At 37.5% G+C, this 16,999-nt stretch overlaps 1 protein-coding gene across 2 annotated transcripts in view; it reads left to right on the forward strand.

The window, feature by feature from the left end:
* The window catches only part of SCAPER (S-phase cyclin A associated protein in the ER), a 171,686-nt gene that overhangs the window by 40,445 nt on the left and 114,242 nt on the right, over positions 1-16,999 (forward strand). The window contains exons 9-17 of one of the 2 annotated variants that reach the window (XM_069797892.1): positions 3,107-3,369; positions 3,826-4,068; positions 5,611-5,781; positions 6,258-6,333; positions 6,795-6,912; positions 7,245-7,356; positions 7,839-7,979; positions 11,920-12,075; positions 16,472-16,614. In XM_069797892.1, the coding sequence (XP_069653993.1) occupies positions 3,107-3,369; positions 3,826-4,068; positions 5,611-5,781; positions 6,258-6,333; positions 6,795-6,912; positions 7,245-7,356; positions 7,839-7,979; positions 11,920-12,075; positions 16,472-16,614 (1,423 nt within the window). Of the gene's footprint in view, positions 1-3,066; positions 3,370-3,825; positions 4,069-5,610; positions 5,782-6,257; positions 6,334-6,794; positions 6,913-7,244; positions 7,357-7,838; positions 7,980-11,919; positions 12,076-16,471; positions 16,615-16,999 lie in introns of those variants that run through there. The other variant, XM_069797891.1, reaches the window with a different exon arrangement.

Below are 16,999 nucleotides of genomic sequence, written 5' to 3' on the forward strand. Positions count from 1 at the left end.
TAGATACTACTAAAGGGTGTCTCCTGATCTTTTTCAATGTAGAAAATATGCCTTATGTAAGAGCTGACTTCAGTTTTTCAGAACAAGTAGAAGTGAAATCTTGCAACGATCTTGTTTCGTAAGTGACAAGCAAAAGGAATCATAATCCAAAAGTCTGCTGCATTAAAGCAATGGCAATTTTTTGGTTGATTTCAGCAGTCTTCTGAACAGTTTCTTTGTTGTCTGCATATTACTTGCCAGGGAAATTTCTTGGCCAAATTTTATTATAAGCTATATACAGCAAAATCTTTGTGTCCTACCAATTACAAAAGTCAGTGGGGTAGGAGCAGGTGTGATATACAGGGGACCTAAGCAGTCCTTGTAGTCCCATGTAATGCAGGGCCATATTCTATACAGGCTGTGTTCCTGGAGCTTTCTGCAGTAAATCTGTTTGTGATTCTTGCAGAATTAAAACCCTATTCCCTGGAGTATTGTTGGAGATAAGATTGTCTCTGAGAGAGTAGTAATGTGTTTCGATCACTTGCTCCTGTGGGTAATAATATTTTTTTCTATGTAAAGATGAAGAAATGAAAATAAAGCCAAAGTCACTTACAGGGGTCAAATGGAAAGTCTGTGGTAAAGCAAAAAAATATAATCCATATATTTTTGATTGTCATTCCCCTCTCTAATCAGTGGTGCATACCAAAGCATGTGCAAGTGCACATAGGGGGAATGAATATAGAAAGGCTTTTTGCAGAGGTACGCTGTCTCTGGTTACCGTCAGTAATCTGAAGAGATCAACTGTAGTAATTCACACAGAGTTTTGGAATTTTGTTTACTTTAAAATATACAGCAAATTTTCTAGAGTAAAACAGTTTCAACAGTAAAATATCAAATTGAATTATCTTTTTGCATCTGTCATATTATCAGTATTGTTAAGGTTTGTGAACAATGATACAGTTATGTAAAAACAGCTATGGCATGAGCTGCTCAGAAAAGATAAATTTCAGTACAGTCCTGTTAACTTCACTGGTAACTCATGATTCACACCAGCCATTGGTCTAGGCTGCTGTGTTTTATCCTGAGGTGTTAAAAGAACCCAGTAGTTAAATAAGCACTTAATATTTGTGAAGTGCTAGTTGCCAAGTGAAGCAAACTATGAAAGTGCCATTACTTCTGGTTTAGGCTAATTTCCAGTTTATTGGTTACTGTTGATGTTGAACATCAGTTCAAATCTACTGAAAGGTAGTTAAGTCCAGTAGGTACAACGGTTTTATCTTTTACCTAAAAGAATCTTCATTTTTATTGATGCTCCTGTGACTGTGCCACTGCAGTGCTTTGCAGTATAGCACTTCTAGTGAAAGTGTTGGTACCAGAATTTCTGTACTTGTTTTACAGTTGCCAGAAACATGTGCCCTGGAAGGAAATTTAAAAAGACTCCAGGATTTTTTGACCATGAAAACTAATGTTAAGACATGTCCTTTTTATGTACTGTAAATTGCTTTAAAATAAATATATGTATTCTGAAAGGAAGAAAAAATATTTTGTTCTCTCATCTCCCTATGGGTGTGTTGCATATAGATGTTACTGGCAGTCCATAAAGATGGTTCACTTCTTGTAACCTAACCATCATGTGTTCCTACTGAAAGCAGGTGGTATTTTTAGAGAGCCTAATGCTTTTAACTTACATTTTTTAAGCCACTTCATATTTTGCTTTTAAAAATCAGACCTCTAGAAATGCAAGTTTTAAGCCAGTCTTTAAGTTGGTAATGTGCAATTCATCATAATATACAAATCATTCCATTTTCTCACCACCCTTGGGTGTTTCAAATGACATTTTTTGACAACCAAGTAGACTCATATTTATTCATATTTATGTTAAACGTTAATGTTTGAGCTCTGATCTTTATGCCTGAGGTACAGGACCATCTTTGTTAGTAAAAGCTTTGGAAATACCCAGAGAATGAATTTTGATATATAAGTTCTGTTCTATTCTAGATTTTTTTCCCCTCTGTAAATCAGGCAATTTAGTGTTGGTTTTTTGATTCTCTGCTCCTCCAGGTAAAAATAATCTCCCACACCCTTCTCTTCCTTTTATGTGAAAGATCCTAAAAATAGCTTATGCCAAAAGTATATTGGAAAATATGGTGCATAGTTAGTTCTTGAGTTTTTTGCAAGAACTTCTGTTCAGCAGTTAGACATGCGTGGGCTTACTTTTCACAATTGTGAGTTGTACCATCAGGTCTCAAAAGAACCACAGTCATTTCAAGATGTATGGGAATTTATGTGCTGGTATTAATTGCTGGCCACAAAAATGTTGTATATGGAGAAGGGTGTTCACCTTGATATTCTAGAAATGTGATCACACTTAAGACCTGATACTTTAGGCGGACAAATGTAACTTTGAAGGCTTTTCAGGTATGTACCAAGATTAGATATCAGAAATGTTGATCAGCAAGTTGTATTTAACAGCTATTTAGTCATCAAAGCAAATTGAAGAAAACTACTCTTCTATTTTCTCCTTCCATTTTCAGTCCCACTATAGCAATATTTTGCTATTTCCTGGAATCCAGGAAAAGAAATTTTCCGAAAGCTGACACTGATTAGTGTATTTTTATGAAACAAGCGGAAAAAGTAAGGAAAACATTTCTGGAATAGTAAGTCACATTCTGGACAATACTTTCCACACTAAGATGTGCAGTTACATCTGTGCTTGCAGAGATTTGCACTTTCATGAAAGACCTCCAATGTTACTGTTGCTAGAAAGAAGAACAAGGGTGTCGTTGCTTTGTTGTGCTTTACCATCTCGTGAAATAGCAATATAGACATGAAAAGCTTAAGTACATGTTGCCTTTCTTCACATGGTTTTGTGTATGAGTAGCTTAGCTTCTTGAATAACAGAGCTGGTCCCATGAATAGAGTTGTTCAGTGTTTGTGAAACTGATAGCAACACTTGAAGTAAAAAGCTTTGCTAAAGAATATTTCATTGATTTTTTTTTGGTATTGATTTTTAAAGAGAACATTTTTATCACACAATTTGTGTAATACTGTAATAAAATAGTTGTTTATAATACTTCTATTTATAAGTCTCCCTTTCTTAGGATGGAGTGTTTTATATTTTATGTAGATCGAAAGGATGCAGAGGGCTGGGAAACGGTTCAGCGGGGAAGGCCTGTTCGATCTCGATCCACAGCTTTGGCAACAAAAACTCCTGTAGCTGCAGAATCACTAAAGTCCAAAGGTGACAGTGACAAAGAAAATGTCATTTCACCGCCATCAGAGAATAAGCGCGGGAGTTCACTCGCTGACAGTGGTGCATCCAAAAGCACAGAGCTTGTACAGAAAGATCCTTTACATCAGTCTGAAGGTCCTCTTACTGAAAGGACTCAGGTCAGTACAATTTTGAACCATTTTCTAACCTTAAATCTTGCAACTTTTTCTTTAGAGCATTTTCTAAAGGTAGTGTGGTCTAGAGGTTTTATTCACTAACCAGATTGGAAAAGGATTTAAAAATAATGGCTATTTCAGTTACATTTATGGAAACACGTTAAGATGTTGGCACAAATAGGCAAGTTAAAAATCATGAGATGAACCTTATATTTTACAATGCTGTGGACAGGTTTTGCATGTTTTCCAAAAACTCAGCATTAGGCACATCTCATACATAGAAGATTTCTGGTAGAAAGATCCAACTTTTGTAAGGTTACGAGCAACTGAAATAGACGTGGAGTTATTTGCATCACTCACTGTAAGGTTGCCAGGTATTTTGCTAAAATCCTTTTGACTCTAGTGACTTTAAAAATCAGTATGTTACATTTTGTTAATTTTGCAAATGCGTCTTGTTAGTTCACAGCACATGCCTCGGAAAACAATGGGGGCACTGGCACACCAATGCAAGAAGATTCCTTAAAAACAGTTTCTGAGATGCCTCTGGTTCTCACAAATACTGACTGTACTTCAGAAACTCTGCAGATTAATGAAGCTTCCTCCCTGATCACTGATACTATAGACAGGCATCAAACAGAAAAAGCTAAGACTGAAACTGTAATGGATCCCTCAGATATTTCAAATGTGAGTGCTGCCAGATTGGTAAGAAATCTTATAAGAATTCTGAGTAAATAATAGATATAAGCCTTAATTTTCCCATTCTGTGTTGCGTTGCACGGTGTTTATTGTTAGCCCGCTGTAGAAATTGTAGCAAAGTCTGTAAAGTACTTACTGTAGGAAAAATAATTTCTTGCACAGATACTTTTCATGATAGGATTTAATTCCAGTGAAGTTCCTGAACTTAAACTAGAAAGATAGAAGTGCATTATTTGGAATAGAGAGATCTGTGCTCTCATTACTTTTTTTACATATATGTTTGCCATAATTTTTCATTTCCTTCCACTATCAATCATTTTAGATCAGACTCTTTTTAAATTCTTACTCCAGTTTTGCTAATTATTCAAACTGGAAACACATGGCATATCCAAATTCTGTTAGAAACAAATGTAGACCTCTGCCTTTTAAGACTAGCTGAACTGCTCTCTTGGGTCTTCCTATACAACTAGCAATTTGGATGAATGCCATTCTTAAGCAATAAATGTTAAGTCAGTATCCTCTTTTTATGTGGCTTCCTGAAAAGAATGTCATTTCTTGTCTGTAGAATTCTGCAGGTTTCAAGGTGTGTCTGCTTTACTGGGATTCTCTGAGTGGAGAATTGCAGTAATGCTATGTAAAATCCAGGTTATTCTTTCAGGTTATGTTTGTTTTGTTTTCTTCAGATACTAGATTAAAATTCTGATTTGCAGAAGTTTTCCTGTAAATAGCTTTCCCTTTAACATCTTTTACAAAGATTTCCAAGTCAAGGATTTGTTTGTTTTTAGAGCTGATTTCTAGCATCTCATCCACTAACGTTGATTCAGATTCTCAGCTATTTACAGTTCAGGATGCTGACAGTTTGGTGGGATTTGTGTCTCTTGTGAGCATCTTACTACTGATTAGTTTGCTTTGAACACAGATTTGTGCATTGTGGCACATTGTTTGGCAGCCGGAGTGGAAATGAACCAGTCAGTACTGGACATTAGAGAAGGAAAAGACAAATCAGTCAGCATATTCAGGCTTACATTCTTGCCTAACTATTTTGTCATTCATGTTGAAAAACAAGTATAGCCTGAGATTCCATTGTATTAACTGTGGTAAATTTTACAGATACAGTTCATCTGCAGATCCATTTTAATCTTTAAATAATACTTTGGCACATGATTCCTTTTCTGGAGATAACAGCAGGGCATGCCATTAACGTTTCAGAGTATGCATTGCATAGTCCCTAAGACTAGGTATTTAGAAGAATAATTAGAGAACTGTCTTTGTTGCTGTTTATGACAGTGTTCGTGTAATACATTTTGGAATGAATGTGAATGGTAATTAATTTCCTAAGTGTTTCATGTAGCTATTAAATGAGTAATAGTTGCTAGTAGTTTTAGTGGGGTTTGTATTTCAGCTACCTTCACAAAATATAGCAGTAAAGGAATTACAAGTAATTAGAAGTTGAACAAAATATCGTATAATTCATATTAACTATATGGAAACACTTTTGTGTGCCTGCTACTGATTTTGGTTTTTTTTCTGGTTTCATGTTTCCTACAGTCTATGGCAGAAGTCCTTGCTAAGAAAGAAGAGTTAGCAGATCGTCTGGAAAAGGCAAATGAAGAAGCCATTGCAAGTGCTATTGCAGAAGAAGAGCAATTAACAAGAGAGATTGAAGCAGAGGAAAACAATGACATTAATATTGAGACTGACAATGATAGCGATTTCTCTGTGAGTGTTAAATTTAAAGTACCCAACTTGAAGCCGTCTTTGATGTCAGCAGAGTATGAATATAGAATTTGTTAGTGTTAATGTAATCTGGTTTGCATGCAAATAAAGTAAATAATGTCATGTAATGATAATACCATACTGTCTAAGGTATATTTAGCTAAACTCAGCAGCACAGTGCTGCTGACTGGTACAAAGTCCTCTGATGTTGCAGTCATTATCCTGCTGCCTATTTCTGTGTGCAAAACTGGGAGAGCTGGGACTTGTTATTTTCATTGCTACCACACAGGAGCTACTCTAGGTTGAAGCAGAAGTCTCCATTTCTACTGTCAGAAACAGCAGGGACAGCATCTGTCTTTGAGATGGCTAGTTCAGTTTGGAAACATTGCTGAATATCGCTGAGTTGGCACTGTTTAATATGTGTGTACACCTGCGAATTGAGGTTTATGTTTTTACGTCTGGATCATATTAAATTTCAGGCTAGTATGGGTAACGGAAGCATATCTTTCTGTGGTATGTCTATGGACTGGAATGACGTTCTGGCAGATTATGAAGGTAAACATTCATATATTACTACGCTTATGTTGAAATGACAGTAAAAGTTAGAAAAATGCCCATTTTAGTCATGGCTAGTTAAGGTTTCAGAAGATCCCCCTAACATCTAATTATTATGCCAAGTTGTATTATTTTTTATGTTATTTCCTTAGGAAAGATGGACTTACGTGTTCAAACTATCTCTGTGTGTCTTTGTTCTTCAGCTCTCTTCTCCCGTCTCTATTAGAATTTTAAAATTAGTTATGCAGTTTATCTTAACATTTGGATAAAAGCGTAATAAAATCATTAAGCACTGAAAATGCACAGGGATTAGACATGCTTCAGCCTGTGTTTGCACCTTACCTAAGTTCAAGAGAACCCATTTGAGAGAGAACTTGCAAGAGGGACTAAGCCTCATTAATTGCACTTCTCCCAGAAAAGTGTGTTTAAATTATCTAAGACTTTGTTTTCTTTATGTACAGCTCGTGAATCATGGCGCCAGAGTAATTCTTGGGGAGACAGAGTGGAAGAAGAGCCTGCGCGTCCACCTGGACATGGAATACACATGCATGAGAAACTGTCGTCACCATCGCGCAAAAGGTTTTAGAGTTGTTACCTGTCTTGATTAGCCAGTTAAAACAAGCAACCAAACTCATGGCTGCATGGTTCATAAATCTACTTTCTTTAAGTCCGTGGGTGGAAAGTGTTATAGAAATCAGTATATTATTTTCATAATGAACTAGGCTTATGCTACATAGTCCATTAAATAAAGATTTGAAGACTAGAAGAACAGTATTTACATTTAGGGGAAATTAATTGCTCGCCGGTGGTCTGTTTGTTTTCTCTTACTGAAAATAACATAGAAATGTTTGCAATGCTGTCAGTTAATGTTGTCTCGCTTGCTTTTGCTCTGCTTTGTTTTTTATTAAAAGAACAATAGCAGAATCCAAAAAGAAACATGAAGAGAAACAAATGAAAGCTCAACAGCTGAGAGAAAAGTTACGTGAAGAAAAGACACTGAAGCTTCAAAAATTAATGGAGAGGGTAAGCTTTCTGTAATACAAAGGAGCCAGTCTGCTGCCTTTCAGTAAAGATTTTTTTTTTTCCCCCACGTAGTCTAGAAATGTTAGAGATTAAAACTAGCGGTGAAATGAGATTTTCCTCGGAGTCTGAGTTCACATAGTTTTCACAGATGACTCGTACATCACAGATATTACAGAAAGCATTATTTCAAATCATGAACTTCTATGAGAGTGTTGCTGACATACTATACTGACTCAGATTCAGGGAACGCACGATAAAAGTAGAAATGTGTTGCATGTATCTGACATAAATGGTAAAACTCACCAAACTGAAGCAGTTAGCAAATCAGTATACTTTGGGTTAAACTTAATGTAGGCTTTGTGTAGAGCATCAAAATGTTTTATTACTCTAAATAAAGCTTCAGATATTGGGAAATTTTGTGGAAAAATTCAGGCCCTATTTTCAGTTACTGTACTAGTAATGAATTTACTCATTATATATAGGAGAAAGATGTACGGAAATGGAAAGAAGAATTATTAGATCAAAGACGAAGAATGATGGAGGAAAAATTACTCCATGCAGAATTTAAACGTGAAGTGCAGCTACAAGCAATTGTGAAAAAAGCACAAGAGGAAGAAGCTAAGGTAAGTTATTTTGTTTTAAAGGGGAACTATTTAATAGTTATGCTTGTATATGTTTTATACCTTGGAGTGCTAATGAGTAGGTTGTGAAGGATGGTGCAAGTTAGATATGAACACACGTAAACTGTGAAGCTGATAAATGCTGATCTCTCTCTAAAATGGAAAATTTTTCTCTAATATGAATTTAAAATTAATTAGCTGTTATTAGACGTCATGGTGGGTTGGACTGGAAAAAAAGATGGGTTGAAATAGAGAGCTGATAGTCGTCTTGCTTCATTTGTTCCTCACAGAGAGTATGGCAGCATTTTCAGTGATAACTAGTCCTCCTGGAAGGAGTAGAAGATCTTATTATCAATTCTCTGCTTTCCAGCATGTAAAATGAGAAGTGGGGAGAGCTCATTGCTCTTCTTCTTTGTTAAACATCCATTCTAGATCCAGCATTCTGTGTCCTTAAACAGTTCTTTTGCTGTGTTTTGTACCACTAATGTTGTTAAACAGTTGGAAATAAATAGAAACCTACAGTTAGCACATGGCAATTATTGTAAAATAAGTATTTTGTTTTGTTCTCTTCTGACTTCAATATGTAATTTCATAAGATGAGCACTAGATGAATGCTTTTTGGTTTACCGTACTCATATTACTTTGATAAACACTGTCATGGTTTAACCCCAGACAGCAACTAAGTACCACACAGCCACTCACTCACTCCCCGCCCCCCCCCCCCCCCCCGGCCTGGTGGGATGGGGGAGAGAACAGAAGTGTAAAAGTGAGAAAACTTGTGGGTTGGGGTGAAAGCAGTTTAATAATTGAAAAAAACCCCACATAATCATAACAACAACAACAATAATAAAATTGTAAGGAAAAGGAAAATAACAAAAGAAGAGAAACGATACCCGAGAAAGACAAGTGATGCAAATGAAAAACAAGTGCTCACCACCAACCAACTGATGCCTAGCCAGTCCCTGAGCAGCAGTAGTCCCGCCTGCAACCTCGTCCCCAGCTTTATATGCTGAGCATGATGTCATATGGTATGGAATATCCCTTTTGGTCCATTGGGGTCAGCTGTCCTGGCTGTGTCCACTCCCAACTTCTTGTGCCCCTCCCCCAGCCTACTCACTGGTGGGATGGGATGAAAAGCAGAAGAGGCCTTGACTCTGTAAGCACTGCTCACCAGTAACGAAAATATCCCTGAATTATCAATGCTGTTTCCAGCACAATTCCAAAACATAGCCCCGTACTAGCTACTATGAAGAAAATCAGCTCTATCCCAGCCAAAACCAGCACAACATAAATGAAGTATTTTATTTTAAAGATGTTTTTTCCCAAGTGAAGATACATGCATCTCCTTGAAACTAAAATGTTACATTATATAATGACCGTGTATCCCAGCTGTGATTGATGCAGCTGTTCATCCATATTATTTAAGATAACCATGACTGTATTGCGTTTTGGTAGCAGGGGGGTTACAGGGGTGGCTTCTGTGAGAAGCTGCTAGAAGCTTCCACTATGTCCGACAGAGCCAATACCAGCCGGCTCTAAGACGGACCTGCTGCCGGCCAAGGCTGAGCCAGTCAACAACAGTGGTAGCGCCTCTGTGATAACATATTTAAGAAGGGAAAAAAAGTTGCAGCGGGCACATAAATGGCAGCCAGAGAGAGGAGCGAGAACGTGTAAGAGAAGCAACCCTGCAAACACCAAGGTCAGTAAAGAAGGAGGGGGAGGAGATGCTCCAGGTGCTGGAGCAGAGATTCCCCTGCGGCCTGTGGTGAAGACCATGGTGAGGCAGGCTGTGCCCCTGCAGCCCTTGGAGGTCCACGGTGGAGCAGATACCCACCTGCAGCCTGGGGAGGTCCACACCGGAGCAGGTGGGTGCCCAAAGGAGGCTGTGACCCCATGGGAAGCCCACACTGGAGCAGTGTGCAAGTGTGCTCCTGAAGGACTGCATGCCATGGAAGGGACCCGCGCGGGAGCAGTTTGTGAAGAACTGCAGCCCGTGGGAAGGACCCACGTTGGAGAAGTTTGTGGAGGACTGTCTCCCGTGGGAGGGACCCCACGCTGGAGCAGAGGAAGAGTGTGAGGAGTCCTGCCCTTGAAGAGGATGAAGCAGCAGAGACAATGTGTGATGAACTGACTGTGACCCCCATTCCCTGTCCCCCTGCGCTGCTGGAGGGGGTTAGGTGGAAAATCCAGGAGTGAACCTGTGCCTGCGAAGAAGGGAGGTGTGGAGGGAAGGTGTTTTGAGATTTGGGTTTATTTCTCATTACCCTACTCTGGTTGCTTGGCAATAAATTGAGTTAGTTTTCCCCAAGTTGAGTCTGGTTTGCCTGTGATGGTAATTGGTGAGTGATCTCTCCCTGTCCTTATCTTGACCCATGAGCCCTTTGTTATATTTTCTCTCCCCTGTCCACGTGAGGGTGGGGAGTGATAGAATGGCTTTGGTGGGCACCTGGCATCCAGCCAGGGTCAACCCACCACAATGACAAAACTAATCTGGCTTTTTTTACTTAGTCACTGTTTCTGTCTCTTGGATTAGAATGATTTCTAGATTACCTAATTCAGTCTAACATACCTTCATTATTATTTCATTGCACTGGTGTGACTTCTCTAATCACATTAACTAAATCACAGTTGCCATAATTCCCCAGCTAAGCAGGTGTTTCAAATATTGTGTGTGTTTAAATGTGTAAGATCTGCTGCCTGTTGAGGTTCTTGTGTTCTGGAAATAAAGGTTAATTGGGCCAGAAGGCTTTAGAGAAATAGCTGATGAGTAGTATAGCTGAAGGCCATGGTAACTCTTGCTGCCCAATTGGTTATCTAAATTCCCAGTGTTTAGTTGTTTACTGAACTGTGAAATCCATTCTGTAGATGGATTCTAGTCAGTACACAAAGCAACAAATATTATCGTACCACCCTTTACATGATCTGTTGTTGTCTGTTCATATATGTTCTTTTTACTCATTTCTTTTGTGGATTCAGACAGAGCATGAAATTTGAGTACAGCAGAAGAATTTCTATTTCAATCATATGTCTGAGTATGGTTTATAGCTGATAAATTTTTATGATTTATCTCAGTAGCTTTGGTTCTAAAATTTTTATTTTATTAAATCAAAGTTAAATTAGAGTTTGATTTTTCCTGTCCATATAAGTTGCTAAAGCATTTGCATTTAAAAGCCTAAAGTTGACAAGAATTTTGTTCAGCAACCTTGTAGCAAGGACAAAATATTGATTACCTTCATGAACCTAAGTTGTAGAAAAGCATTTTCTTTGATATTTTTAGTATACACAATAAAGTACTTTTAAGTTAGCCTTTTCATATTATTTTCTTTTTTTTTATTCTTGTATGTTGCACTGAGCTGTGGCTGAAGAAAAATTTATGTATGTTTGTGAAATAGGCTATACTGATAAAAAATATTAAGACAATGAGCTTGTTCAGTTTTTTCTGATTCATAGTATATATGTTTTCCTTTTTTTATTCAGTAAGTACCCATATATTTAAAGTTAGATCAAAAGACCTGTTGGATTGTACTAGCACTTATGTATTTTACTGATTTATCCAGCTGGGCCTTAGCACTCCACATTTTTGTGAATGAGAGAATAGACTAATGAAGTCTCATCACTGAGAAGACTGGGAAGATTTTGCTGGTATTTACCCAAAGTTTCTTGTTTTTCTGATAAAATTCAATTTCTCTTTTTTATATTCCATGGGCTAGCCAGTTTAAAAAAAAAACCCCAACAAACAAAACCCCAAAATAAATAAATAAATAAAAAACCCAACAAAAACCCAAAGCCTTATTCTCATCTTGGTAGTTTTCCAACTCATTCTGGTGAAGTGTCCCACCAGTTTAATTATCAAATGGATAATTAACAAATGGGTGGAATCCCTGAAGAATGAAACTTATTTCAGCTTTTCAGATCTTTTCTTACACTTTCTGATTATTTACAGGTAAATGAAATTGCATTTATAAACACCTTAGAAGCTCAGAACAAACGTCATGATGTATTGAATAAACTAAAAGAATATGAACAACGCTTAAATGAATTACAAGAAGAGCGTCAACGAAGACAAGAGGAAAAACAAGCACGTGATGAAGCAGTTCAGGTATAATATCTGTAGTTGCAGGGGGACAATGAAATATGTATTTGTTTTTTAATTTTGGCTATGCAGTCTTTGTAGCTTTATATCTTACTTCCTTTGTTCAACTTCAGAAAAGTATCTTTTAATATGTTTCTCCTTTGTGATGTTTCAGCAGTAAGAAGGAGAAAGGTGAATCTTAAAAGCCTCTATAGCACAGGTCTTACAGATGTTGGGTAGATGATTCATGCCTGTCTTAAGCTTTTTTAAAAAAAACATTTGTTACTCTGTTGTAAGAAAATGTTTATGTTTTCTTAACACTTAAAACTTTGAGTGAGGAAACAGAAAAATACTCCTTATCATATGCCCACTGTCATAATTACAATACTTTTTACAGGATCAGTGAAAACCAGAATGCAAATGTGTTTGTGTTCCTGGAATCCTGGTGTGGAGTGGTGTGTTGGTGTTTTTTGTTGTTTTGTTTGTTTGTTTAATACAGCATTCCAATACAGAGTTTTCCCAGCCTCATGCATCCACTTTTTTGGCACTGTTCTCTATGTTAGAATCTAAAACATAAGTTTTCTTCTTATGTGAGCTCTTCCTCCCTCTCTGTATGTACCTCAGATCACCTCAACTGTAGATCACCTGTGAATCCAGCTTCTGCCAGTGCTTAGTATTTAGGATTAGCAGCTGATTCTATCTCCTTGTTGAATAGTGGGGCATGTTACTGACTTCAGTGACTCAGAAGCCATTTTTGAGACAGAAGGTACTCCAAAAGTGCTAGATAAAACTCTTTTTGAGAGAATGTATTATTAAAAGTTTCTGGATTTCCTAGGATTGATTGCATTATCAGTGAAAAGTAGCCTTCCAGATTGTTTATGAAAAACCTGATCTCGGTGATCCTGCTTTTGTAGTTACTCATACTCCCTTATTCTAGAATGCAGCTTTCCTGGAATCTCTTTCTGAGATTTGGGGTGTTTTTAACTCTTTCTTGTCTCTGCCATTTTTTTAGTCCTTTCCTGTGTTGTGTAGGCATTAGGCTGTTCTTAGGCTGGTAGTTGAACTAGAACAAACACTGCAGACAAGTTTTCAGTAATAAATCCCACTTATGACCACACTGTTCTCTCCGTATCCTTTCTGCCAGACCGAGTATCAAGCTGATGCTTCCCGTTACGCTTTCTCCATGCACAAGTTGCTTAACAGTTGAGTAAAGCCCTATATTTTGAGGTATGCTGTAGCTTCCCTTGCTGTCCTGTATAAAACAATGTGCATTCCCCTCACAGGGGAGCTTTTCCTGCACTGTTGTGGAGCTGGACCCACTCCCAGTATAATAACTTTCTTAGTAGTGTCGTGGTTTAACCCCAGCCAGCAACTAAGCACCACGCAGCCACTCACTCACTCCCCCCCATCCAGTGGGATGGGGGAGAAAATGGGGAAAAGAAGTAAAACTCATGGGTTGAGATAAAAACAGTTTAATGGAACAGAAAAGAAGAAACTAATAATGATAATGACAACACTAATAAAATGACAACAGCAATGATAAAAGGATTGGAATGTACAAATGATGCACAGGGCAATTGCTCGCCACCCGACGACCGACACCCAGCTAGTCCCCGAGCGGCGATTCCCTGCACCCCCTTCCCAGTTCCTAAACTAGATGGGACATCCCATGGTATGGAATACACTGTTGGCCAGTTTGGGTCAGGTGCCCTGGCTGTGTCCTATGCCAGCTTCTTGTGCCCTTCCAGCTTTCTCGCTGGCTGGGCATGAGAAGCTGAAAAAATCCTTGACTTTAGTCTAAACACTACTTAGCAACAACTGAAAACACCAGTGTTATCAACATTCTTCTCATACTGAACTCAAAACATAGCACTGTACCAGCTACTAGGAAGACAGTTAACTCTATCCCAGCTGAAACCAGGACAAGTAGTTAGTATAACTACAAGCAAATAATTCCACTTCAGTGAACTGAAATGAATCGTGAGAGTTCCGGCCTATAAGTATGAATATAATTTTATGCAAAAACTCCTCAAACACTGGAAGAATACATTTCTAAACATAGCTACTTTATGTTTACTGTAACAGTGATGGGCTTCTGCTATACATGGAATTGCATCATTTAAAATCACAAGGATTCTAAAAATGGTATAAGATTTCAGTATCTGTGCAAACTGGGCTGTTCATCTACCTGAACAATGTCTTTGTCAACCTCAGGTATTTCTCAGATCCATTCAGTAAAATCTATTGCTTCTTCCTGACACCACATTCTGCAGAATCACCTTTAAAACCTTCCTTCCATCAAGCTTATTTTAACTTTTTAATTACAGGATCTACTGAAGATTTTTTTTTTTTTAGCTTTTAATTGCTTTTCCATTTAGTAGCACTGGTACCTAATTAAAAGTGTACAAGCTATACTGGTATATTTTCAGATGGAAACACAGAGGTCTTTGTAAGGAATGTCCAGCAGAACTAGTATTTGGTTTTGTGACGCACTGGGTGTATTCTCTAAAGTAGTTTGCATTCTTGTTGATTTAATAGTACAGTTGTATTAAAGTATTCTATATCTTGTCTTATTTCTTTTATTAAGAAGGAAATTAATGTATTAGTGCAATGCTGTTGCCGAAACTTTATGCAGGGAAAAAATATGGTTTCTGTGAAAGCCACAGTTTTGATTATCCATTACCAAGCTATATTGCCTGTCGAGATGAAGACAGTGCAGTTAACATCATATTCATTAATATAAAATGCTGTGCTTGAAATAAAAAAAGTTCACTTACTTTTGTAGGTCTTCATTTCTTGAATAAAGTATAAGGTTAATGTTTTCTGCTTTTAATATGTCTAAATTTTTGTAAAACCGATATTTAAGAGCACAGGGCCCTCATCTAACCATGTAAAAACGTTCACCATTCCAGCAAGTTTTGGCACGTGCTAATGAAATCTCATACTATCTCCTGAAAGGAAGATAATTTATTTGCTAGTATAGTGATGTGTGTTCACAGTGCTGGAGTTTGTGCAAGGAGTATATTTTAAAAGTGTATTTAAATATCTATTTTTCATTTATTCTGTCATACAAAACAGACTAATTTTTTAGTAAGATAAGGATTTGAAGAACACATTAAAAATCCAGTTCTCCCCACACTTTCAGCTAAACCAGATAATCACATTTCCTCTTTGTAAAACTCACCAACTTAATGTCTATTCATAAATGTCTTATTTAAATATGAGGTTTCAAACGTGCTTTATTTTTGTTTGTTGCTGATAGTAGTACAGCCATTCTGTCAGAAAGGTTTACAATACCATGTATAGTTTCTTAATTAGTCACAACTAAATTCTAAATTAGTCACAAAACTAAAAAATGAGTAGTGAGAGAAATCACATATTCAGTGATAGCACAGCAATTGTCAAAATCTGTTTTGTTTTATAACATCATTCAAATAGTTTCAGAATCATAATTTAAATATTAATATTCCATGGGAGCATATGTTATTTCAACATTACCTGTATCCTGTGGGATCTTTAAAATGTTTTCAAATACTGTCATTAATGAACTAGTTTTATAAGCTTTTATAGTGGATAGACTTTTTCAGGATGGCCAAAGCATATGGCCAATTAATGTGTGTCGTGGTTTAACCCCAGCCAGCAACTAAGCACCACACAGCTGCTTGCTCAGTCCCCCCACCCCCCAGCAGGATGGAGGGGGAACAGAATTGGAAGGGTAAAAGTGAGAAAACTCATGGGTTGAGATAAGAACACTTTAATACTTGAAATATAATAATCATAATCGTAGTAATGAAAAGGAAAATAACAACAACAAAAAAAGAGCAAGAGAAGTAAAACCCAACAAAGACAAATGATGCAAATGAAAAACAATTGCTCACCACCAACCGACTGATCCAGCCAGTCCCCGAGCAGTGGCCCCCAGCCAACTTTCCACAGCTTTGTATGCTGAGCATGATGTCATATGGTCTGGAATATCCCTTTGGTCAGTTGGGGTCAGCTGTCCCAGCTGTGTCCCCTCCCAATTTCTTGTGCCCCCCCCCCCAGCCTACTCGCTGGTGGTGTGGTGTGAGAAGAGGCCTTGACTCTGTAAGCACTGCTCAGTAGTAACAAAAACATCCCTGAATTATCAACACTGTTTCCAGCACAATTCCAAAACATAGCCCCGTACTAGCTACTATGAAGAAATTCAGCTCTATCCCAGCCCAAACCAGCACAGTGTGCAGTTTAGTTCATCCAACTGTGCTTTCGGTGTATGTTCAAGCTCGTATTTGCCTATTATTCTTTTATCTAGTAAAAACACAGTTCTTGCTCTGTCATGAAAGTAAGATAAAATTCTATAAGCAGATGTTAAAATACAGTTTCTGTTAATTCCTTTTTTGTTTTTCCCTAAAATAAAAGTTAAAATTTACTTTTCTATGACTAGGAGCGCAAGAGAGCCCTAGAAGCAGAACGGCAAGCCCGAGTTGAGGAGCTGCTGATGAAGAGGAAAGAACAAGAAGCACGAATTGAACAGCAGAGGCAAGAGAAAGAAAAAGCACGAGAAGATGCAGCACGGGAGAGGGCCAGGTAACTTTGCAATAATTTCATTGGGTCCCTGCCCTTTACCGTTACTGGTTCCAGCAAACTGTAGCTTCTCTATAACAACAGTATGTTCTTAGCTCTTCAGGCTTAGTATTTTAAAAAGTATCATTAATAAATATTCTTGATAAATGGTTTGAAAGGAGAAATCAGGTGAGTAATTGTAAATTCTGTAATAGATTTTTGTATTCCTTAGATACATGCACAATATAACATGCAAGACTGTATTTTATTATATTCATCTTAGCTTTATTGCTAACAAGACCTTTTAATAATTTGCCTTTTTCATATTTTAGCTTAGTTTCAAAGGCAGCAAGATTAATGTCCCTGTGTTCCCCATTTCCTCCACTCTCCAGTAACTTGGACTTACTGG

Source organism: Haliaeetus albicilla, chromosome 12 (genome assembly GCF_947461875.1).
Source record: "Haliaeetus albicilla chromosome 12, bHalAlb1.1, whole genome shotgun sequence".
Lineage (NCBI taxonomy): Eukaryota > Metazoa > Chordata > Aves > Accipitriformes > Accipitridae > Haliaeetus > Haliaeetus albicilla.